Genomic DNA, 26070 nt, shown 5'->3' with positions numbered 1-26070 from the left:
AAGGAATGGTTTGCCATTGCCTTCCTCAGTCGTCTACACTTTACCCCCCAGCAAGCTGGGTACTCATTTTACAGACCTTGGAAGGATGGAAGGCTGAGTCAACCTTATCCAGCTATCTGAAACCAACTTCATTGGGATCGAATTCAGGCTGTGAGCAGAGCTTTTGACTGTAGTACTGCAGTTTTCCGCTCTGCGCCACGGGGCTCTCAATTGGCAGCTTACTAAGTGTTTTTTTCTTGGTACCAAACTGGGATCTTTGGGCAGATTTGTTCAGTCGTTGTGGAGGGAGGAGTGTATTCATTAACCTTTCTAAAGTAAAGGGGATAGGGAATTGGGGGCTGGTACAGTTTGCCCTCCCCTCATGTGGCCCATTGTGGCCATGAATGCCCCCCTTATCTCTGACCCTTCATCCCAATGTATTCCTACCATGAGCCTTTGTTCCACCTGGAAGTTTCCTGCTCCCATCAACAATCTCACCCAGTCTCTCTTTCTACATCTTATGCTTGAGGCAGCCTGCATGGTGTCGCACATCCCACCGCCTCTCCTCCTCAACACACAAATGTTGTTGTTTTTATTAAGACCTTGGCTCAACACCACTTCTTGTTCCCAAGCTGTAAACCTAAACCTGAATTATGTAGAGTTGTGTTTAAATGTGTTTCACAATGACGGTTGCTGATGTCCTTTTCCCCTCTATAGCAGGGGTCCCCAACCTTCTTGAGCTTCTGGGCACTTTTGGAATTCTGATGCAGGATGGTGGGTAAAACCCCAAAATGGCTGCCTTAGGAGGTGGAGTCACACACACATACAGAAGATGCCCTAGTGCAGGGGAGAAAAAGGGTAATTAAAAATACACTGGAAAATGGAAATGAAAGAGAATAAAACACTGTTGTGGCAGCTGCCACTGAAACAATATCGTTTTAATCTGCGTAGCAGATCAGATCTTCAGTGGAGAAACCAGAAGCCCTGCTGGGCAAAAAGCCCACCTGGCCCCACCTGCCTTTTAAAACACTTGGTGGGAGCCAAGAAAGGTTCCAGCAGGCTCTGAGATGCCCACAGGCACCACGTTGGGAACCCATGCTCTGTAGTCTTTCCCCCATGGTTAAAGATAGATGGCAAGCTCTTAGGAGCAGGGAGTGGTTGTGTGGCTTGGTAAAGCACTGTCCACATTGGTGCTACATAAAATGTACCATCTACATAGGGGAGGGGCCATGGCTCAGTGGTAGAGCATCTGTTTGGCATGCAGAACGCCCCGGGTTCAATCCCCGGCATCTCCAGTTAAAGGGACTAGGGAAGTAGGTGATATGAAAGACCCCTGCCTGAGACCCTGGAGAGGCGCTGCCGGTCTGAGTAGACAATACTGACCTTGATGGACCAAGGGTCTGATTCAGTAGAAGGCAGCTTCATGTGTTCATGAGTGTACATTTAACTAATACATCCATTTTAATGGTGATTCTTCTGATAAAGAAGTAACCAAGCTAGCATCCTTTAGCGATTGTGTTTTTGGGAAGGGTAGGAGTTGAGAAAACTCCCGCTTCCGCTGTACCTGGCCTGTGGTGGTATTCCAAGAGGCATTCTCAGTTCTGGCAGGCATTCCTGAACGCTTGGCTGTGATGTCAGAGCCAGTGAAGTCATAATGCAGACGTGAGGGAGGGGGAGGGGGGACCACACCCTCTCAAGGCCTACTGTGCATTCCAGTGTTGTTTGTTAAAGAGCACGAGCAGAGGGAATTTTCAGGCGTTACCACTTGAAGCTTTTGCCAGCCACTCAAAGGTCTGACCCCTTGGATGTCGGCCTCTGTAGCAGCGTTGTGCTTAACAGTTGTTGAAAAGGCAGAAGCTGTGGTCTCTTGCTTGGGTAAGTGACTTCTACAGCAGCCAGCTTTTCAGTAGTCTTCTTTCGTTGTTTATTTTTATACATATAGGCAAGATGTTGCAGCTGCAAAACATTGTCTTAAGGTAGATGTCCTTGGTGATAGCAACTTTTCAGCTTAGGATGATGTGCTGAAAGTAACTCTGCTTTTCCTATTTATTGTCAACCCTGTGTCTTATTTTGCTGCTTTCCCTCCACTTAGAAGCAGAACTAAATGTATCGTTCCTCGGAATATTTTCCTAAGCGCCTGGGTTTTTCCAATATCCTGGTACCGTGTTCTGGAATTAATTTAAGCGTCACTTGTAAATGTAAGATTTAATGGCCAATAAGAATATGCTGCAACTCAAGTGTCGCTTTTGAATGCTCACTACACTATACTGAGGGAGTGTCATTTTACTTGGCTCGTGAACACTCACATATTTGGCCAGTTGACATCACTGGTTTGAGCATCTGACCTACTGGGTTGAATCTGCAGGAGCCCTTCTGCAAACAGATGGTGTTTTCCTGCTAAGGCCAAGTACTAGAGCATTGTAGGACAAAAATGAAAACAAATCCAGAGATGCTCTTCCTCTTGCAGACACATGAGCACTGGTTTAGAATTCACCCATTACTTAGATTTTATGAGTTCCTGTACATCAGGGCAGTGTGGTGTACTGGTTAGAGTGTTGGACTAGGGTTTGGGAGACTCAGATTAGATTCCCTACTCTGTCTTGGGAGCTCACACTGGTGACCTTGGGCCAGTCACTTTTCTTTCAGCCTGAATCTACCTCACGGGGTTGTTGTGAGGATTAGATGAAGGGGAGAGCAACACTGGAAGCGGCTTTGGGTCACCATCGGGGGAAATTGGGTATAAGTAGGTATGAGTAGGATGAAGTCACATGTGTGTTTGAAGGACTCTGCTAAAAATGCGAACTAGTGATTTTAACTAGTGATTTTAAAGCCAGCTCAAATAAAGGGATGGTTATTTAACTTAAGATTGAAAGAACTCCGAGATGGAGCAAACGTACACACACGCACACAGAAGGGGGGCATTGTTTATTCTTGGAGGTGACCAGAGTATTGTATTTATTTTTTATTATATTTCTAACCCACCCTCCCCAGACAAAGCCAGGCTCATGGCCGGGAACAACAATAAAATCACAGATATACATATACATATCAATTAAAATATCTTATTAAAATCATATATGAAGTCAGTTTGCTAGAGCATCATCATCAATTTCCAAGGTTCGGTCTGTAGCATCACAGATAAAGAGATGTTGGGGAAAAGCCCATTCTTGCCTGAGCCAAAGGAGGGGCAGACCTGAGTTAGATGGATATTTGGTTTGACTCAGTGTAAGGTACCTGCGTATGTTCAAAATACTAAAACATGGCAGTGGGTGCAAATCCAGGGAACGTACATAGCCAAGATGGCCTAAATCTGTAAACTCTCACTTCAGTAAGATGCTGTATGTTGTGGCTCAGACCCCAGCAAGCGAGGGATCTTCATGGGGAGAGCCGTGCCAGGAGGAACCATCCTTCCCCAAACCTCAGCTGGCCGAGAGCCCACTTCAATCTGACTCGCAGCAGGAAGAGGACACAGCGCAAGAAGAAGGGATCTGAACCACAGGCCAGATGAACCACAGGCCATGATACATACCTATTCTCTCCAGGATCAGAGGAGCATGCCTATTATCTTGGGTGCGGTGGAACACAGGCAGGCTGGTGCTGCTGCAGTCGTCTTGTTTGGGGGCTTCCTAGAGGCACCTGGTTGGCCACTGTGTGATCAGACTGCTGGATGATCTGATCCAGCAGGGGTTTTCTTATGTTCTTAGCCCTGCTGGGGATTCCAGAATGGTGGCTGAAACACCTGACTCCTCTGGGTCAGCCCCTGCTGCAGCTGCTCAGATTAACAGCCCACCCAGCTCACCTGAACTAGTTCGCCAATGCAGTGTTGCAGAGTAGAATCACACAGTAAAAGGCTCAGTGTCAAATTAGAGGTTCAGAGGCGTCGCATAGAGAACTGTGAGTCTTTGGGGGATGAAGACTAAGGAGAAGGGAGACAGTATAGGAGGCTGGGTGGGGCAGGCCAGCCTTACGGATGCAACTTTGCAAAAGGACCTGAGACTTTTGCTACTGACGCTTCTCTGCAACGACTACTGTCTTCAGCTCCCGGCAGGCTCCAGCCTGGCTCCTGTTCTGCTTTGGTGACATTCCTAGTGATTATATCCAGCCTCTGCCAAGTTGCAGCCCCTCTGTAACCAGACTGTACTTGAAATGGACTCTGATTGTTTTCAAAGCTTTGCAAGTTTGGCAGCTTCTCTGGTTAAGATAACATGAAAAACCGTACGCAGCAGAGGATCAAATAAATGTACAGAGAGTTTTGGACAAGGAAGAATGGAAATGTAAATAATGTGGACAATGCATCATCCAGAATGGTTCCAATGACATCTTTCACTGGACCATCCACGGTGTTAGAATAGCATGCTTTTAAGTCTCATAGAAAACTTCTGATTGTTCTGTACCACTTGAAGCTTGCAGCTCTTACAGTACTACCTGGACCAGGTAAAAGTGTAATCTGAGCTAGCGTGGTATTAATGGTTGAAGTACTGTGCTAGGGAGACCTGGGTTCACTTTGTGACGAAGCTCACTGGGTGACCTTGAGGCAATCACACACACGTTCTCAGCCTGCCCTACTTCACAAGGTGGTTGTGAGGTTGATATGGAATAGGGGAAAACTTGTAGCATCTTGAGCTCCTTGAAGGAAGTATAGCATAAAAATGTAAAAAATACTTTGAATCCCAGTTGCTGGCCTTTGGGGCTGGTGATGTGAGGGAACACTTCTTGGTCTGTCTTAAAAGCAGCACTTGGGCAAACAGCCAGTCCGTGTTAAGACTGGTAAGGGAAGGATTTTGAGGTTTCCGTCTTATATCAGGAAAAAAGCATTGTTTCTTCAGTGAGTCCACGGCTTTAAGATAGAGAATCCTGCATGAAGAGCAAACGAGAGAACCGTAAATCTTCAACCGAGCATGTTCAGCAGCATGTCTTGGTTCTCCTTGCTTCCTGTTCAAATGCATCTGCTTTGAATTTCTTCCACAAATATTTTACCTGTTTAATCTCTCTCTGAGTTAAATCTGGATTTTTCCCCCAGTGTAGTTATTAGACCAACTCCCTTCATTTCTTATTAAATACTTAGAGGGTATTTCATGATCTTGAGTGAACCTGCAAAATGTAAATTGGGCTGCCCCTTTGAGAAGTCAGCCCAACACAGTGTGCAGGTTTGGCTTGTGGGTTTTCCTTGCTGAATAAGCAGGATGGACGAAGGAAGGGCGGGGGAGGTACTGGGGAAATCCTTAACACTTGGCTCACTTGGAAGGAAGTTCCTTCTGAGGCCAAGGAAATAGGGAAGGCATTTTGTCAAATGAATTCTCTCATTGCAAATAAATCAGCACGGACCTGATTATCAAGTCAACTTGTCAGTGTTGGAGCCTAGCACTAGGTCATGTTCAGGATTCCTCCGTCAGACTGTTGTCTGTTACCACCTTGGCGCAAAATGCTTCTGCTTTGACCGCCAATGGCCTAGAACATTTGTTAACGTGTGTTAATTTTTTCGATAGATTGTAATCTTAATGATGTGTGTTAATCTGTTAATGGGACACAGGGTGGAGGAGAAGGGGAAACGTGGTGTGGGATGCTGCATAAAAATTAATGTTTTAGGGCTGGATTATACCTGGATTCCCATGTGATATTATGACACATTCACAAAGATGGTCAAGGTGCATGCAGGATATCCCTAAATTTTACATTTCCAAAAATTGCAACTAAACATAGAGTTGGAATTTTTCATTGCTGCTGTCTTTTTGCATGTAGAATTGACAGTTGTGTGTCACGTGGAATAAGTGGACCTTTGGCCTGATCAAACAGAGTTGCTGTGGTGCTTTTAGAGTTAGCTGGATAATAATTTAGTTAATAATATTTAGTTGATATAAACTCTTGACTTGAGTTTAAAGTAAAACTGTTGAATGCAGGCTGAATTGCAGAGCAACTGATGTTAGAAGCAAGGACAGGATCCACTGTTTCTCTCTCTCTCTCTCTCTCTCTCTCTGGGGATTAACGCATGGGCAGAATGTTCCTGGTTCGCTCCTCTCTCATCTCACAATATGTTAATCCGAGACTGGATAATCAAACGCATGACACTAGTCCATCCTACTATAAGTCTGAAACAAGTAGCTGCTGGAGGCTCCCCGTGCGTTTGAGCCACCCATATAATGTGGGATAGTCCACAATGTGGGATAGCAGGGGAGTGACATCGCCCAAGGATTAGCTGAGGGGTTATCCAATCAAAGGGCAATTCGCTCCCTGACATCGCCCAAGGATTGGCTGAGGGGTTATCCAATCAAAGGGCGATTCGCTCCCTTTTTTTTTCTTGGAACACCAGCGTTCCGGTATACCATTGTCTCAAAAAATAGTCAAATAAATCCCCACAAATAAAGCCCTCACACGACCAATACAGTGACAGAATGAGGAATGACGGGAAATGGCGGGAAAAGCGGCAATTGCTTGCGCAGGAAAGGGGGCGGGACGGGGGAGACCGGTAAGTAGCGAGCTAGTCGAGTCATTACATGCACGCTGGTGTTCCGGTAATGTGGTGAACTAAAAAAAAGTATCGGTTTAGCACCGAAAAGATCGCTAGAAAACAGGGATTGCTTAACCCGGTTTTTTTTTTTTTTTGCCTTAATTCGTGCCTAAGGTGGGTCCGATGCGCAGCCCTTGGACGGTCGTGCGTGTGGACCACGGGGATTCACTACTTTTAAGGCACAAAGGCAAGACAAATTGGCCATGCGTTAACCCCCCCCCCTCTCTCTCAAAGGTATTTAAGCAGGAACCTGAGTCTCTAAATGTACATTTTCTTCTTAAATCATGTCATTTCTTCGGCTGTATTCTGCTGTTTGCATCTGTTAGTGCCTCTAATGCCACTTAAATTCTTTTGTTGGCCTTGAGTACAGTAAATCTGGCTGGTTTTAACTGCTAACTGAAGAGCCATGTGCTTGCATTGTCCTTGTGACTGGTGTATAATTATACTGTTTAGAGTACTTTTTAATCGATCCTTGTTGCCTGTGGCTGATTTTAGAGCGAGCAGACTGCTTTGGTCAGTTTGCTGCCCCCATAACCAACTCTTGTGGTTAATCTGCTGAAATAATCATCTGAAGGGTTTCAGGGGGTGTTTCAGCTCAAGGGATTTACACCAGTGGCATTAGACTAAATGAATTGTGGCTTTAAAGTCCCTGTGAAATTCCAGGGACTAGATTGAGCAGAAAGGAGAAAAGCTTATTTTAGTCCCACATGGAGCAACTGCATGCAAGGAGTGCCGTTTCGCCCATCAGACTTTCCTAGCGTTCCTAGATGGTTCATGTGGTGTAGTGGTTAAGAGCTGTGGTTTGGAGCAGCGGACTCTGATCTGCAGAACCGGGTTTGATTCCCCGTTCCTCCACATAAGCAGCGGTTGCTAATCTGGTTAACTGGATTTGTTTCCCCACTCTTACACATGAAGCCAGCTGGGTGACCTTGGGCTAGTCCCAGCTCTCTCAGCCCCACCTACCTCACAGGGTGTCTGTTGTAGGGAGGGGAAGGTTGGGTGATTGTAAGTTGGTTTGATTCTTCCTTAAGTGGTAGAGATAGTCAGCATATAAAAACCAATTCTTCTTCCTCCTCTTCTTCTTCCCACCAGTCATGCATTTTGAAAACAGTTACTGTGGAAGTATTTGGCAACTTACAATACTTAGAATCCTGGCATGTGTATAACTGTCTTACTGGGCTCGATAACCAGCCTTTTTTATTCGAGTAACTGCTGAGGCTTTGTTTTTTCTTACCCCTTAGACCTCACCCCCTCCCCAATGCAGAAACCAAGAGAGGCTGCACACTTCAGCTTCTGTGCCAGGCCTGGGTGCCGCTGGCAGTCACAGTGGATGATCTAAATGCTGCGTGGGCACAGGCGTGTGCTGGTGCCAGTGTGGTGTGCAGTCAGACAGCCGGAGATCTTCTTTCCATAACTTGTATATCCAGCTCTGAAAAAACAGTTGAGCAAGCTGGTTGCTGTTTTGCTACCTTAAAAACGTCTCTGCCTCCTCAGGAGTTGTTTCGGCTTGCGGAGGCTTAATTGTTTTACTTACCGGTATCCAGTTCATCAATACTCCAATGCTGGATGCTTGTTTGTTTTTTATGTAAGTGGTTTCTTTGTAAATAGCCAGAGGTACATTAGGCACAGATCAGTGCGTTGTAACAAAAACAGCCCGTCCCTTTCTTGAAACCATTCAAGGAAAGCGGCCCCGATCACTTTGGTGACAAATGTCTGATTAAAATTGCTTTGGAAAAAGAATCTTGTCCTGTGGTTTCATTTGAAAAGTCTGTATTAGGCCTCTAGATGAAAGCTGTGCTCTTCTCCTAGCAACTGAGGAGGAGGAGCTCCTTTTCTAACTCTGGCTGCAAAGGAGTAGGACTGGGGCACTCTAGGGGGACTATATAACGGCCTAACATGTCTCACAAACTTCAGCAAGGGATTCTAGTGCAGTAAAGGTGGGCATTAGGCCATTAGCTGTCAAGGAATAATGCTCTGCTGAGCCATTGTGCGTGTGCGTGTGTGTTCAGATCTTAGAAAATTTCTGATTCTCCAGGCATCGTGCGCTATCTTTTGCTTGTTATAAAAAAAAAAGATTGCTCCCTTGCTAAACTGTTTGTGTTCCTCCAGGATGTCGCAACACTTCACAAATATCTAGAATTGTCTGAATGCTTAAAATAGTTGATTCCCCCCCCCCCCGTGGGGACGTTGGTAAAGCCGTATAGGACTTTGTTTTCTGTTATCAAAATAGCCTGTATCTGAAAGCTCAATTTGAAAACACCAGGCTGTTTTTAAAATACTGGATAGTCCAGATATCTTAGGTTTCCAGATGTTGAGATATTTTTAATAGGAAGTAGACTTCCAACATGTAGGAATTATCAGCTTCACTCTGAAAACATTTCTTTGTTGTTGCTTTGGGGGCTGGGTTTATGCACAGAAGCTTCTTTACAAGCCTTTTAAGAAGAAAAAAGTTATTTGTCTTTTGCTCTCTCTCTCTTCCCCCTCCTATATATATGTGCATGTCAAACCTATATGTATATAGGTTTAACCCAGAGGCCTATGGCATAGAAGACTATACTGCATCCATGTGTGTGAAGAGATAGTTACTGCAATCAGAAGGGATAAAAACACCGACAGCGAAAGAAAAAGATGAGTACGTTGAAACCAAGTGGGCTTAAGGCTCCCACCAAGATCAGCAAGCCTGGAATTGCGTTACTGAAGTCAGCTGCATCTGTTGCTGCTGGTAAGGAAGAGTTTAACTTCTTAAGATAAAGACTCTGTATATCCTCCTCAGTGCTGCGCACATTTCTAATGCAGGCATAATTTTTAATTGCCACTTCAGGGGGGAGAGACGCTAAAGATGCTTTTTAATAAAAAGCAGAGAGAATGAGAATTATATGTGGTGTGTCAAAACCTTTTCTCTTTGTTAACAAATCCTGGGGCTTGGGGGTGAGTGGTACAGTAACTAGCCAATTAAAGTCCCATCTATGTTGGCTTGATAAGAATGCAGATTCTTTCTACATGTTATCTCCATTTTATATGTTTCTACATTTTTGTATCTAATACACACTACCCAAAAGGCAGGGTAAATGTGCCTGGATGGGTGGGTAGCGGGAAGGAGGGGACAGCAAGGGAAGAGAGCCTGTGTGGTATAGTGGTTAAGAGCAGTGGACTCTGATCTGGAGAACCAGGTTTGATTCCCCACTCCTCCACGTGAGTGGCGGAGGCTAATCTGGTGAACTGGATTTGTTTCCCCACTCCTACACATGAAGCCAGCTGGGTGACCTTGGGCTAGACTGTCTCAGCCCCACCTACCTCACATGGTGTCTGTTGTGGGGAGGGGAAGGGAAGGTGATTGTGAGCTGGTTTGATTCTTCCTTAAGTGGCAGAGAAAGTCGGCATATAAAAAACAACTCTTCTTCTTGCCCTCTAGTGCATTTCATCATAATCTAGTTCTTATTTTACATATTCATATATTGCTTTTCTGTATTCATATACAGGTTTCCACGGAGGTGGCCATATTAAAATTTTAAACAAAAATAGAATACATGCTCCTTTCTGATGTTTTCTGTAGCCTGTACTACTGCAAAATTAACACATGGTTGTCTGCTTTTTGGTTCCAGTCCCATCAGAAAAGGCAGCAGCCAGTGAGAAGACATCAAGTGCACCCACCTCAGAAGCACAGGAGGAGTTTGTGGATGACTTCCGAATCGGAGAGCGTATTTGGGTCAATGGGAACAAACCTGGCTTTATTCAGTTCTTGGGAGAGACGCAGTTTGCTCCAGGACAGTGGGCAGGGATTGTGTTGGATGAACCAATAGGGAAGAACGATGGCTCTGTGGCTGGAGTTCGCTATTTCCAGTGTGAGCCTTTAAGGGGGATCTTCACGAAGCCATCCAAGCTAACGAGAAAAGTGGTGACAGAGGATGAAGCCAATGGTACGCAGGCATCGCATGCTTCTAGAGCCACATCGCCAACCTCTGTGTCAGCTGCCAGCCTTATGTCTTCACCCTCAGCAGCAGCCCACCTCCCCTCGACAGGTATTCCCCACAAAACATCTCCTGCTGCTGCTAAGGAACACCCGGTTTCTCAAATTAGTAATCTTTCCAGAACGGCAAGTGAATCTATATCTAATCTTTCCGAAGCTGGCTCGCTGAAGAAAGGAGAAAGGGAGCTTAAAATGGGAGACAGGGTTCTGGTAAGTTTACATTTTTTTCAAACCAACAAACTATGCTAGAAAAGTACATGGTTCCATTGCCCATGCTTCACAGTAAGATGGAGTCTCCTTCTTTAGTGAGAGTAACTGTCTCACAACAAATTAACGATAGAATCAGAGCTGAGAGGACCAGAACTCTACAGAAAGGGATCCGGCCAACCTCCTTGGTCTTACAAGCTTTCCTCCTCTCATCCATGTTCTGCATCCTGTGGTCCAGACTTACTGTAAGCATTTTTGCTATTCAGGGGTGTTTGGCAACCATTAAAGCCGGTGGATTTTGGCAATTGCTAGGGAAGACCAGTACATCACCTGCTGTGACATGTCTGAACATTCTTCTCCCCAGGGCCAAATAGGGTCTGCCATATGACCTGTTCGGTTCAAAAAGATATGCTTCTTGGCATATGTATTCCAACAGCAAGAGCAATTGTGTGTGTGTTTTGTCTCAGTATTTATTCGGACAAGTGAAAGTGTCATCGCTCTGCAGGACCTGGCAATTTTCCTCCTTGTGGGCATAGTTTATCTTCAAACATCTGTTAGATGGCAACTGACGTGCTGTCTGGTTTGACTGGGTTGTCAGCAGCTAGGAAGGCCAGAGAGCCTTTCAGGGCCTGTCGGTTGTGAGAATCTCGTCTGTAAACATGTCCATACTGTCATGCCCTGCCAAAGACAATAAGGAGTCTATTCTGTCCAGAATTTCACAAAGTGTGGCCCATCTTAGTAGAGGCTGTAGTGAAGGTACTGATCTTTGACGTGTGTTAAACACTCACCCTCCGAGCCCAAACGCCTTCTGAGTTCAGTTCTACTCAGATGAGCTAATTTTTGCCACTGCCACCCACCCCTTCCTTTTTCCGTCCCCAAACTCATCTGGTGGCTGTGGAGAGGGCTGACGCATGCACAGCAGCAACCAGGGAGCCAGGAATCACAAGAAATGTTTCTGCTGCCTGTGACGAGCCTAGCTGCTGCATGTGCTCAAATCGAAGATGATTGCAGCTGAAATTATTACATGTGATATTATTGAAAGTGTCATCCCTGTGCCAGCTTCTTTCCTGTCCTTTCTAAAATATAGGATCACTTAAAGGTCACCACATTATGAAATAACTGAGAAAGAAATAGGCAAAGAATTTATTGGATCAATTTGTTGCCTCTGCCCTCAGGATCTCATAGGTAAACTGAGAACGAACTAGCATCACAAGCCATTTCTATGATACAGATTTGCCTTTGACAACAGATAAGCAAATTTAAACTTTGAGGGCCAAATGATCATGTTCCTTATTTATTTATGATATTTATAGTCCATCTTTCTTATTGGGACTCCAGGCAGATTACACAGAGTAAGTCAATACAATCAGCAGGATGGGACATTCAGTAAACAACGAAATAGGATTAGGGCTGTAGAACCCACCAGAAATCTAAAAAAACAGAACTGGAGAAACGCATAACATGACACATTAAATGATACAAAATTGCATATCAGGATCCAACCTACAGCAAACTATGCACAGCAGTATAGACCAGAGTTCCTAATAATTTATCCAAATAACCTTGTGAATCATTGAGTACAGTGCTACTCTGTTGCTTATGTATAAAAGCCCTCTTGAATAATTCGGTTTTGCATAGTTTGCGGAAAGCCAGGAGTTTGGGAGCTTTCCTCCACAAGATGGGGGCCACAACAGAGAAGGCACATGTACGGGCAGTGGTTGATTTTGCCCATTTGCAGGTTGACACCTACAGAAGGCCCTGCTCAGTTGAGTCCGGTAACTGATGGTCAGCCAATGGAGTGACTGCAGAATGGGAGTACCGGTAATATGTATTCTTCATCTAGCTCCCGACAATAGCCAAGCTGTGGTTTCCAAATTGATTTTGAGGGGAGACCAATGTACAGTGCATTGCAGTAGTCTAGACTCGATGTTACTGTGACGTGGATCCAGGTGGCCAGGTCAGCCATATGAGGGTAAAGGTTCATCTTACAGTCTAGGCCGATTTGGAAGAAAGCCTTTTAAGCAACCGCATTTACTTTCTTCTCCAGCAATAATGTTGGGTCCAGTATAACCCTGAGGCTCTTAACTGAGTTTCTAAGAACATGTCTGTCTCTGAGATCTGTGTGTGTGTGTGTGTGTGTGTAAAGTGCCATCAAGTTCCAGTCGACTCATGGTGAGCCCAACAAGGGGCTTTCAAGGCAAGTGAGAAGTAGTGGTGCCCTGTACATGCACCCTATATCTAGGTATTTTAGCTTTAAAAAAAAACTTAGCTCAATGGAAACCTTCTAAACATGTGGCTTGCCAGGTAAACTGCTCAGCCAAAATGTAGAATGAAGACAGGGAGTCCTAGAATTGAAAGGAGCCTTGTAGGTCACCTAGTCCAGCCCTTTGCTCAGAACAGGAAATCTAAAGTAGAGCATTCCCCAACAGATGACTATCCATCCTCTTTCTGAAAATCTGGGTGAGCCCCCCCCCCCCGGTAATTGGTTCATTGATTGAACTCTTCTTGTTAGGAAGCCTCTCCTAACGTTCTGCTGAAATATACCCTCCAATAACTTAAGACAATATGATCTAGAGTTTTTTTTGGGGGGGGGAGTTTCCATTATCTCAGTGACTGAGCTTGAGCTGACTGACAGTCCTCGATAACGGCCCCATGAAGAACGCCATCTATTTAGTTCCATTATGGACAAGCCACGGCAATATTGAAAGCTCATAGGTGAGCTTTTGGTGTAATGAAGACTTTGGGGTGCTATTATCTCTGGAGTTCCTTCTAACCCCCCAGTTCTGTTGGCTGCTGCCAGGTACTCTGTTGAAAGTACTTTTGTGGCCTTGTCAGTCTCCAAATGTATTGAACATGAAAAATGGAACCCCTACGGGAGTGGGAGCTTCAAATTCAGTTTCCATTAGGGAGAGCAGTGGTGATGGATTTGAGCCTAAATATTTGTGGCTCTCCTTCAGAACCTGTGTTTGTCAAAGGAAGAGGGGTACTGCTGCCTCAACTCGGTGTGTGCGGTTAAGCTCTTTTAACTGTCCCTTGACTACAGAAGCATGGCTCACCTGAGAGTGCCTTGCCTTAAAAGGTCACGTTGAACAATGTATAATCTTGAACGATCCAGGTGCACACAAAGCAAAGTCACCCCGCCCCGGCCTCACATTTCACGGTTGTCGCTTTTCTTTAAAGTTGGTAGAGAATATTGTATCCCTAAAGACTTTGCACATAAAAGCTTCGATGAAAATTGTAAGAGACAGCATAGCTTTAGGGCATATGGCGTTACAGCCAACTGGTATTCTTCTAGAAGACAAGGGGTGCAGGAGAATCAGTGATACGTCTCCTTCTGCACCTGGCAACCAAATGAAGCTTCTGCTCTTGTTTGAAGAGTAGATGGGTTTTTAAAATATGACACAAGCTTTTCCAGCTGAAAAAATCTTAATACGCTTTTGCTTCTCTAGCCATTATCTTTAATTCACTTCATAAGTTTAAAATCCCTCCACGTATAGTTTTCCAGCATCTTATTCAGACATGGTCATAGGGACAGCTGGGCACTAGTAAAGTTTACCCATCCTCTTTCCTCCCTCTGCCCTGCAATGCTTGGGACCTGCTGTCAGGGCTACAGAGAACTTCACAAAACATGGCTGCATGTATTTACTGCATTTGTATCCCACCATTTCCCCAAGGAACTGAGGGCATTCTTACATGGTGGTTCCCCAAGTTATCCTCACAGAAGTCACATGATTGAGGTCTATAAAATTATGCATGGTATGGAGAGAGTGGACAAAGAGAAGCTTTTCTCCCTCTCTCATAATACTAGAACGCAGGGTCATCTGCTCAAGCTAGAGGGTGAGAGATTCAAAAGGCATAGTGAAATTGTAGAACTCCCTGCTGCCAACTTAGAAGGCTTGAAGAGGGGAGTGGACATGTTCATGGAGGAGAGGGCTATTCATGGCTACTAGTAAAAATGGATACTAGTCATGATGCTTACCTATTCTTTCCAGGATCAGAGGAGCATGCCTATTATATTGTGTGCTGTGGAACACAGGCAGGCTAATGCTGCTGCAGTCGTCTGTCTTGCTTGTGGGCTTCCTAGAGACACCTGGTTGACCACTGTGTGAACAGACTGTTGGACTTGATGGACTGTAGTCTGATCCAGCATGGCCTTTCTTGTGTTCTTATGTTCTGTGAGTTGCAATATTTTGGGGTCCGCAGATGCACTGAAGAATGGCTTCAATTTGAATATGAACAGCAGTCTGTGTGCCTTGCTCGGGAACAAGCGAAGGCCATGCGATCTTATGGCAAGTCCACTAATTGTGTGTTCCGTAATACTATGAAATATAAAGGGTTGTTTGTAAATTCTACATGAGATAAATTAGTGTTAGCATTAGCTTTATCTGCTGCACTTCACAGTTTGTGGGATAAGTCCAGGGATAGCCAGGTAGAGAAAGTAATAATCTATCCATAGTTACACGACCTGGAAAAACCCTGTTGGCCCATGCCTGTGTATCTGAAAACTTGTTTGCAACTGATAGGGGCCAATGTCACTTTCCCCTTTGTTGAAACTTTGTTGAAGGAAAGTGAATAATTTAAAGATGCCTGTTAACATTGTTGTGGCTGAGCTTGTACATGCCATCTGGTCTCATCAGGAAGCTTTTATGTGTTCACTTGTAAAAAAAAAAAAGAGAGAGAGAGAGAGAAACCTCTCCCTTAACTTTGCATTGTGGTGGATGCATACCACCTTTGAATTTGACAAACTATGTCTAGTTGTGGCATTCTCCATGCTTGCGCTTAAAAACCCACCTGGGTACTAAACTTCGTCCCTCTCTGCCTCCAGTCTGTCTGTAAAAAATCCCAACAATCTTCATATCAGCTGCTTTGGCTCATTACTATTTTACATCATCCCCCCTGAATTATATGGAGTCATCATGCTCAGCTAAAAAAAGATCTGGCAGGTCTTCTGTTTGCTGTTTAAATTTTTAACACTCTGCCTCAATATGAGACAAGGTCACCAGTGGGGCTATTTTCATCACATAGTAGTGTTGCCCTCCTTTTTAGTTAACTTAAGTTGACTTTTGGAAGCGGATGGGGGGAAACCCACCTGGACCCCATTTTCTCCATGAGGTAAAGCTGTATAATAGTGTGATGGCACTGCTGGCTACAGTATCCCCCAGCAAACACAAGCACTAAAATGCAATTCCTATAGAAATGTATCTTCTCGGACTGTTGGAGTTAGGTAGGGGCTGTGGCTCAATGGGAGAGCATCTGCTTGGCATGCAGAAGGTCCCAGGTTCAATTCCCGGCATCTCCAGTTAAAGGGACCAGGCGAGCAGGTGATGTGAGAGACCCCTGCCTGAGACCCTGGAGAGCTGCTGCCGGTCAGAGTAGACAATACTGACTTCGATGGACCAAAGGTCTGATTCAGTATAAGGCAGCTTCATATGTTCATATGTTTGAGGAGGGGCCATGGCTCAGTGGCAGAGCATTTGCTTGGCATGCAGAAGGTCCCAGGTTCAATCCCCAGCATCTCCAGAGAAAGGGACCAGGCAAGTAGGTAATGTGAAAGACCTCCTCCTGAGACCCTGGAGAGCTGCTGCCTGTCTGAACAGACAATACTGACTTTGATGGACCAAGGGTCTGATTCAGTATAAGGCCATCCAAGCCAGGTACTAGGAGGACAGAATTCTAGGGTCACCTGGGGAATCCATGGAACTGGACAAATCATGTGCTTTGTTTTCATATTATTAGGTCCCAGTTACGTTGCTTTTTTACTCTTCGGGTGGGGGGGACACACACAGTTCTAGAGAATGGCTCCACTTTAAAATCCTCACTTCAATGCCTGCTTTAATATTTTGGAAAGGGAAATGGAAATTAGAATTTAAGGCAAAATCCCAGCACAGCCATGTTGATATGCTTTTAGCAGGACAGGATGATTGAAAGGGCTGTCACTTAGAGGAGGGCAGGGAGCTGTTCCTGTTGGCAGCAGAGGAGAGGACTCGCAATAATAGGTTTAAATTGCAGGTGGAAAGGTTCAGGTTGGATATTAGGGGGGGGGAAATTACAGTAAGAGTTGTTCGACAGTGGAATCGGATACCTAGAGAGATGGTGAGCTCCCCCTCACTGGCAGTCTTTAAGCAGAGGCTGGACAAGCACTTGTCAAGGATGCTCTAGGCCAATCCTGCATTGAGCAGGGGGTTGGACTAGATGGCCTGTATGGCCCCTTCCAACTCTATGAGACAGGATTGGGGGTTTCTTTGTGTTAAATAGAAGAAGAGTTGGTTTTTATATGCCGACTTCATCTACCACTTAAGGAAGAATCAAACTGGCTTACGATCACCTTCCCTTCTCCTCCCCACTACAGACACCCTGTGAGGTAGGTGGTGCTGAGAGAGTTCTGAGAGAACTGTGACTAGCCCAAGGTCACCCAGCTGGCTTCATGTGTAGGAGTAGGGAATCAAACCTGGTTCTCCAGATCGGAGCGCTGCTCCAAACCACCATTCTTAACCACTACACCATGCTGGCTCTCCCTTAAATCCCCTTAACATTGTTCTCAGGACCAAGTTAAGCTGCATATCAAAGTGTCTTTGGACCTTCTTCTCTGACTTGGCCCCCACTGAATTACCATTCCGAACTTTTGTGTAGGTAGGAAGCAGGTCCAGTACCCGGGAGCAAAGTTCTTTGCTCTAATGTCCTGTGTTCTGTTTGTTTGTGCATCTGATGGAGGGGGCTTTGGTGGGCAAACCTGCTGCCATTGTCCATTTGTTAACCTTTGCCTTAATGCTATAAACACAGGAATGTCTTGACAGCTGCAATTAAAACCTGATGCAATTTTCACATTCTAAAAACAAGACTTTATAACTGGTAATCTTGTGTATCTTTCTTTCATTACTCTAGTATTTATATGTGAGCAGGCTTTCATTAGTTTGGGGTGGGTGGTTCACCCTTGCAATTTCCTGTCGGGGTTAAAAGGTGTGCTTCTCATTTAGTTCACTTGTTGGCAGTTACAGCCGGTAACTCCTCCTGCCAAATATATATTACCCAGAATAACTCAACTTGTTGAACAAAAGAGATTTCCTGAGGAACTAGTAACAGTTTTGAATTTGACCTGTGAGAAAACTAATGTTGTTGCCAATGTTGTGAAGCCTCCACAGTAATTCATTTGAGACATCACATCACACCTAATCATGGTTTTTACTTGCCACAGTTTAGAAACTTAAACATGCCTCTACTTCTGTAGGGCAGCAGCATCCAGAATTTTGTTTTATTTAGAAGAGGAGTTGGTTTTTATATGCTGACTTTTTCTACTACTTAAGGGAGACTCAAACCGGCTTACGATCACCTTCCCTTCCCCTCCCTCAACAGACACCCTGTGAGGTAGGTGGGGCTGAGAGAGCTGGAGGAGAGCTGTAACTTTCCCAAGGTCACCCAGCTGGCTTTGTGTGTAGGAGTGGGGAAACAAATCCAGTTCAGCAGACTAACCTCCGCTGCTCATGTGTAGGAAAGCAGGATTGGCCCTGGTTAGTATTTGGATGGGAGACCACCAAGGAAGGCCAGGGTTGCCACACAGAGGAAGGTGATAGCAAACCACCTCTGAATGTCTCTTGCCTTGAAAACCTTACAAGGTGTCAGTCAGCTGCGACTTAACAGTACTTTCCACCACTATATATATAAGCATAAACACATTAAAGCACACAAAGAGGGAGGGAGGCCAGAAAAACAGGTCATCCGCGGATAGAAAATGAACGAGAGAGAGAGAAACGCAAAGATGAACCTCCCTAGGGAGGGGGTTTCAGAGTTTCCGCACCATGACTGAGAAGGCCTTTTGTTGGGTTACCACCCATCTAGCCTCAGACAGTGGGGACCTCTAAAGATGACTGGAGTGGTAGAGTAGGTTCGTATAGGAGGTGGCAGTTCTTCAGATATGTTGGCTCCAAACTGTATAGGGCTTTAAATGTCAATTCCTGCTCCTTGAATTGGGCCTGGAAGCAAATTGGGAGCCAGTGCAGGTGGAACAAGCCTGGAGTGATATGGTACTGCAACCCAAACCATTCAGCATCCTGACCACAGCATTCTGTACCAGCTATAGCTTTTGGGCGGTCTTCAAGGGCAGCCTCATGTAGAGCACACTGCAGTAATCTAATGTAGATGGTGTCTGTGAGAAGTATTAGTTTCCCCAGCAGCAAGTGAATACTGCAGAGACAGCACGTATACAAAAGTGCTATTTTTATTCACAGTGATAAAGTGCTTCGCCAGCACCTACTTCTCACAACCCACAACCATTATAGACACATTGTACAGATATATACACTTCTGGCACAGTTTACCAGCCAATGAACTGTTGGCTGCCTAGTTGCCAGGACTATCCTGCTAAGCCCAGTTCTGTCCAGAATTCTGCTCAGTCATTGAGCTATCATGTGATTCCAGCTATCACCTGGCTGTCACCTAGATTATTGCAATCTAATTGCTATGTGCAATCTTAACTGTCAACAACCAAGGCATGCACCATAGCGGTAAGGTCTTTCCTGCCCAGATTGTAGAGTGCTATCTGTGGGATGTCAATTCAGATATCACACCAAACAGCAGTTCATCAAAACGTAGCCAGGCCAAGCATGGAGGGGGAATGGGTACATTTCATTGGGGATCAAACAATTGTTAGCCATTATTTGGCAAACCGTCTGAACTGAGCTAGTGGAAGGGTTCAATTATGTTCATGATAGCTTGCACTTAATTTTTTGTCAGAGAAGGAGGAGGGGAAGGCCTCTCTAATGAATTTGGTAGGAATGAAGAACCTATTTCTCTCCTGATCCTCCTTAGCCCAGCTGCTGTGCATATCTTCATTTTCCCAGTGCGCAAATCATCAATCCATTCTTTCTTCCAAGTTGAAAGCATACCTAAACGTAGAGATGGCTGGGCATTACAGTTTTGCTAACAAGATTAATATAAAACATTCCCAAGGATCAAAGCTTTCTTGGTTAATAGTATTGCCTAGAATACTAATTTTCTTCCACATAATCTTGCATTTTTGTCTTCGTATCCTTTTTCCTGACAGTGGAACTGAAGATATGTAGGGTGAGTGCGGTGGCAGATAAAGACTGGTTAACTTCCATACTAAGGACCTGAAAAACCAAGAGTTAGCTTACCTGAATAACACAGAGTATTTTTTGCTTCAATTTTAGCTCTTTTTATTTTAGGAAATCCACTGATGCTTATTTGCTCTTGCTCCTCCAAATTAGGTTGGTGGTACGAAAGCTGGAGTCGTGCGCTTCCTGGGGGAGACCGACTTTGCTAAGGGAGAATGGTGTGGAGTTGAATTAGATGAACCACTGGGGAAGAATGATGGAGCTGTGGCTGGAACTAGGTGAGCTCATGATCCACAAGACAAGCAAAGTTCCTGGGGTCTAGGGGATGCTTTGGAGGTTTCAGGCCAAACAACATAAAACTGGGCAGTTTATGAATGGATCCTCCCAGTGAGGGTTTTTGTTTGTTTGTTTGTTTTTTACAAGTTATATGCAATTGCAGGGACTTGGGGTTGGAATGTGGGGAGAGAACTTTAGCCCACATGGTGGGACGGCAACTAAGAAGGGGGGGGGAAGGGAAAGAAAACTCAGCGTAACTAAATAGGTCAAATAACCAAAAGGTTGAGAAAAACACGATGAACCAGTGAGGGAGGATATAAAGGTAATAAATGCTATTGGAAATCCCATTAAAAATATATATGAAATATAATATATTAACTAAACCTCCAAAACCAGTTAAGGTAACAGTGCACTAAATCATTGTACAAGTGACCACCAAACATATTTCAGCAAAAAATTGCCTTCAGCAGTGGGAACAAAATTCTCAAGAGAATTACTTTTCCCCCAGTGAGGCAGATAACAGCTCCAGGTGGTTCTGAAGTTCGGTCAGATGTCCCGGTGGGAGTTCATGCCATGGTCAGAGTCCAAATTGGGTTCTCCCACAGTTAAAAAAAAAACGTGATGGAGAACTGTTCATGGGCCTCTGAGAGTGGAGGAACAGTTCCTTCCTGTCTCAGGAGACAGTGGGCTGTGAATTGGTTCTTGTAGGTTATCCGGGCTGTGTAACCGTGGTCTTGGTCTTGGTATACACAGCCCGGATAACCTACAAGAACCAATGAACTCTGACCGTGAAAGCCTTCGACAATATAGTGGGCTGTGAAGATTAGGAGACATTAATTTGCATGCTCCCCTGCTGAGTGTTGCTACATTTGATCAGTAAGGTGCATTTGAAGGGGCTGTACTATGAATGGAATAAAAAAATTCAGTCAGTACAGTTAGCCTATAGAAACGGTTCTGGAGCTATTAATTCACCTTGTGTTCTGTGTTATTTCTATTGACTTAGCAGTGTCATTGTAAGAAGCTGCTGTACTGACTTGAAACAAAGTACTGAAGTGTGTGTGTGTGTGTGTGTGTGTGTGTATATATATATATATATATATATATGCACAATTTGTTTAATGAATTTAGACAAAACTATATATAAGGAGTATATTTTAATCTCTAGGTGGGGTTGTTTTCTGTTTTGTTGTCCTTAAAGGTACTTCCAGTGCCAACCCAAATATGGCTTGTTTGCCCCCGTCCATAAAGTTACCAAGATCGGCTTCCCGTCCACCACGCCGGCAAAAGCCAAGGCAGTCAGGAAGGTCATCGCCACTCCCTCGAGCCTGAAGCGCAGCCCGAGTGCCTCCTCCCTCAGCTCCCTGAGTTCCGTGGCTTCATCCGTAAGCAGCAAGCCAAGCCGTACAGGACTAGTAAGCTTCTTTTCCTACTGCATGCTTTATGGCCCCCAAAACAGAGATTGGTTCTGCACATGGCCTGTGGTTGGCTTCTGTAAAACGGAGGGTCATGGGAAGGTCACCATCCATTTCCCATTGTCTGTGGTGGTTTTGATTTCGGAGCACTCAAAGCATGCATGAAAAAAACCTTAGCTAGCCCTGGAGGATAGAAGAGGGAGTTTATTTTAAAGCCTGTATACTTAACAATTAACTCAAGCTAACACTTGCCACTTAAATAAGAAAGGGGCATATGATACCTTTGTAAAAGCACAGGGGTTCTGAATTATCTGCCAGTGCATCTACTTGTAAGCAGGTTCCTCTGGAGTCCATAGGGCTTACTTCCAAGTAACATCTGAAAATTGTGGTGTGGATTTCGGACAATTATTAGTTTCAAGATAAATTCCTGATGTGAATTAATCTTTTTGTATTTGCACTCATCTGAGCATTGGCTTTGTCAAGAGTAGCTTTTTTGTTTTTGGACATAAATGGCCAATACATTTGCCAAACTGAAAAGTTTCAATTTTTTTACAGTTATGAGTGGTACAGAAATTTGACTAAGTAAATAAAATGTGTGTTTCTGGTGACAAGGCCTCTTTCTTTGGCTCCAAGTTAACCATATCCTCTTAATAAGATCTTGTAAAGTGAGCGATAATTTAAACATCCTATTACTGTAGATCAAATGCTTAACCGTACTACTAACATTTAAATTCAGTACCCCAATCTTGGGTCACCTGCAGCAAATAGAAACTTGCAATTCTTCCTTATAAATCATGAGAAATAATTCTGGATTAATCCAAGCATTCCAGGGAATTTCAAAGCTTTACAAAAAAACAAAAACTGCATTGCTTGTGACCATATTATTATTTTTAACAGGTGATTGTTTGGTAATATGAGTCTGCTGAAGATCAGATATCATAGTTGGAGCTTACTTCTCATGACTACCACCACAACCCTGTTGAGCAAGACAGTGAGGTCTAGCTGACCTAAGTGAGCTTTGTGACTGATAAAATAGTTGTACTCGGCTCTCCCTTATTGAAGTGCAACACCTGTTGACTGCATTATGCTGGTTATTATGCCCGAGTGCATGCACAAGACTTGCTAACAAGGTTATAAAATAAAGAGCATTGCAGACAGAGAGAAACCATTACCAGTATGAGCACTCCGCACAAAGCCTTACACGGTCTGGGACTCTCATATCTTCGGGACCGCCTCTCCTGGTATACCCCCCGAAGAGCATTACACTCTCCTGATAATAATCTGTTGGTGGTCCCCGGCCCGAGAAATGTGCGGCTGTCCTCGACCAGGGCCAGGGCCTTTTCGGTCCTGGCCCCGGCCTGGTGGAATGCTCTGCCGAATAACATCAGGGCCCTGCGGGACCTGAAGGAGTTCCACAGGGCCTGTAAGACAATGCTGTTCCCCCAGGTCTATGGTTGAGGACGGCCGCAGGTGAGATTAAGTAAGATCTGTGCTGGCCTTCCTACTCCCCACCCTCAGTTTATGACCTATTTGAGGGTGGATAGCCGAACTGATTACATACTATGGTTGCCCTTACCTGCTACAGTATGCACTTATATACGGCGACCATCTTTTAAATTAATCGGGTTGTTCTGTGGTTTTATGGTTTTATATATTTTATTGGAAATTTTGATGTATATTGGAAATTTTGATGTTGTAACCCGCCCTGAGCCCGACTTCGCCGGGGGAGGGCGGGCTAGAAATAAAAAAATAAAAAAATAAATAGCTAAATAAGCATGGCAAAAAAAAGGTCGAGCTCTTTAATAAAAAGGAGAGCTTTGTATATTTGTAAAGAATTACTCGCTTCAGCAGTTGGCCTCCCCCTGCTAAGGAGTGGGGAAGTGAGGAAGAAGAAATGTGCATCTGTCCATTGGGATCTGAGGTGGTGGAATCCACCATCTCCATGTCCATTAAGCAGGGGCAACTGACCAGCCACCAAGGGAGAGTAGCAGTGGGTCAGTGGTAGAGCACCTGCTTTGTATGCAGAAGATCCCAGGTTCAATCCCAGGCATCTCCCATTAAAAGAATTGTGTAGTAGTTGATATAGAAAAGACCTGTATGATATGAAAAAAGACCTTTACCTGAGAGCCTCTGCCAGTCATCATGGACAGCACTGATCCTGTAATAGATCAGTAGTCTGACTCAGGATCAGGCTTTCCCTCCTGAGTTCCTTTGAGCAGTTCAGTTTTGATTTCTATCAAGCATTTCAAAATGAACACACAACAGTGGGGGGAGTTCAGTCTATTGGTCAACGTAACATTCCCTCAAATTTCTAGTAAGGCTGTTGGCGTCCTGCTTTTTGCTGCATGTGATCCCAGGTTGTCCGGCTAAGTGAGCAACTTCTCTGGCGTAACAGAAGGGTGTTTTCTCGCATTTAGTCAGCGCTCATGCAAAAGAATCCTTAGCAGCTTAACAAGCCAATCTGCATTTGGGGCTCCCACCTTGGATTGAGGCCAGCCCTTTGTTTCCTTTTGAACCCATCTGTTTCCTACCTTCTGTTTGCTGATTGCCATATTAATGGCCTTGCTGAACAGGTACGTTCACTTCCTTTCTTGAACTTTTAATTGGCTAAGAATGGCAAGTACCACCTTTGCCAGTCTTTTCTCGAGACTGAGTGGCTGACTGCTTCCCCTTCCCATATTAGAATCATAGAATTGAAAGGGACCACCAGGGTCATCTAGTCCAACCCCCTGCACAATGCAGGAGATTCACAACTACCTCCCCCTACACCCCCAGTGACCCCTACTCCATGCCCAGAAGATGGCCAAGATGCCCTCCCTCTCATCATCTGCTTAAGGTCATAGAATCAGCATTGCTGACAGATGGCCATCTAGCCTCTGCTTAAAAACTTCCAGGGAAGGAGAGCTCACCATCTCCCAAGGAAGCCTGTTCCACTGAGGAACCGCTCTGACTGTTAGAAAATTCTTCCTATTGTCTGCATGGAGCAAACTGTATGTTGTGCCAAACCCTTTCCTGTTCAAAGGGAACAGGCAGCTGTAGTAGTTCCCCACCATCTCTGTGTGGTACTCCGTGGATCATCTTCTTTCCCACTCCTTGCCTGGTCGTCCTGTTACCCCACAAGGCTGCCCAAGTTGTGTGTCCACATTTGTTGCCACTCACTATGCTAATGTTAACACAGCACACTCACGTTGTGCTTGTTTGTTGTGCTTTGGCAGAGCCCAATGTGATACCAAGTGGTGTTGGAAGAGATAATCAAGAGCCGTATCATCCATTATGCAGAGGCAAACCTCTGGTTGCTGCAGCGCGCACTCAATAGGGAGTGGCAGCCCAGCCTGGCTCCCTGACCACTTTACCTTTTTGATGTGCACATTGCTTTCACATGGTTGTTTTTATGTGTCCACTTAGAACATCTCAGGTGTGCACCCTAAAATGCATCCTACGTAAAGTAACCCTAAGAGTGTTTCCGCTCTGCGTTTCCCCTTGTTCAAGATGCACTTATTCAGTGCCGGCATGACCCTCTGGCTGGAAGGTGCCTATGCGAGCCCTAGCCTGGATTTCCTCTTCTCTGCTGCCCACTCCACTTCCTACCTCCAGCCTTTCCAATTCTACACAACAGTTGGGAATTTTGGACTTTACAAGGAGGTCATCAACAATGGCACAGAAGTCGCTGAGCTTCATCAAGAGTTCCTTTTTCCTGCTTGCTGTGCTTCAGGTTACAAGCTATACAAGCATAAGACAAAAGCCAGAAAAACATCTATGCCAGGGGTGACAAATATATGGCCTGCAGGATGGATCTGTTCCCTTGAGAGCTCTTATCCGGCCCATGAGCCAGCTGAGGCAGCCACCACCCCAAGTCCTGGTCTGGGCTGGTGAGCCCCCTGCAGCCTTGCCAGCCGAGGCAGCCACCCCCACCCCTGATCTGGGCTGGCGAGGCATGGCCCTGCCCGACCAAGTGACATTTATGCCATATCTGGCCCTTGTAACAAATGAGTTCAACACCTCTGTTCTATGCAGACAGGCACTTTGAACTGCTGCTTAACTTGTCCACCCGTTTAAAGAGGCAAGAGTGCCTAATGTCTTCCCTGGCAAATGAGGTGGGGTCAGTTTGTGTTATGGTGGACTTGTGCAAAGCACATGCAGCTGGCTGAATCCTAGGGGGGCTAAAATAACATCAGTAATGAGTAAGTTCTCATGGAATATCTGTCCCACATTACAAAATCAGTTAGTGGACGTCAGCAAAATCAAAGCTTCTCTGGTTCTTACATCATAGTTAAAGAGACTGGTAGCGTATGCAGAATTAAAGCATACGTCACAGTTCTGATGTTGAGCTGGGCTCTGAAAATGTCTGTCTCACCCTTGAAGTTGACAGAAACATCTTCACGGTACGCAAGAAAGATTTCGGGCACCACCGCTCTGCAGGAGGCGTTGAAAGAGAAGCAGCAGCACATAGAGCAGCTCCTGGCCGAGAGGGACCTGGAGAGAGCCGAGGTTGCCAAGGCTACCAGTCACGTTGGGGAGATAGAACAGCAGCTGGCGTTGGCACGAGATGGGCATGATCAGGTAAGTCACTGACGATTGAAACTGTGATTGCAGAAAGCAGTACTTGCTTGGACTAAGTAAAGATTGCCTTGATAAAGATTGGGAGGTAGTTCTGCC

The 26070-nt window shown here is 45.0% G+C and overlaps 1 protein-coding gene across 1 annotated transcript in view; it reads left to right on the top strand.

Moving 5' to 3' along the window:
- The first annotated feature begins 9015 nt into the window (after positions 1 to 9015).
- Positions 9016 to 26070, top strand: part of CLIP1 (CAP-Gly domain containing linker protein 1) — a 73889-nt gene continuing 56834 nt past the window's right edge. The window contains exons 1-5 of the mRNA XM_056859767.1: positions 9016 to 9206; positions 10087 to 10661; positions 19880 to 20004; positions 21201 to 21414; positions 25777 to 25974. Coding sequence (XP_056715745.1) covers positions 9113 to 9206; positions 10087 to 10661; positions 19880 to 20004; positions 21201 to 21414; positions 25777 to 25974 — 1206 coding nt within the window. The 5' untranslated portion in view covers positions 9016 to 9112. The remainder of the gene's footprint in view (positions 9207 to 10086; positions 10662 to 19879; positions 20005 to 21200; positions 21415 to 25776; positions 25975 to 26070) is intronic.

This window comes from Euleptes europaea, chromosome 13, assembly GCF_029931775.1.
Source record: "Euleptes europaea isolate rEulEur1 chromosome 13, rEulEur1.hap1, whole genome shotgun sequence".
NCBI lineage: Eukaryota > Metazoa > Chordata > Lepidosauria > Squamata > Sphaerodactylidae > Euleptes > Euleptes europaea.
This window is presented reverse-complemented; position numbering and strand designations above follow the sequence as displayed.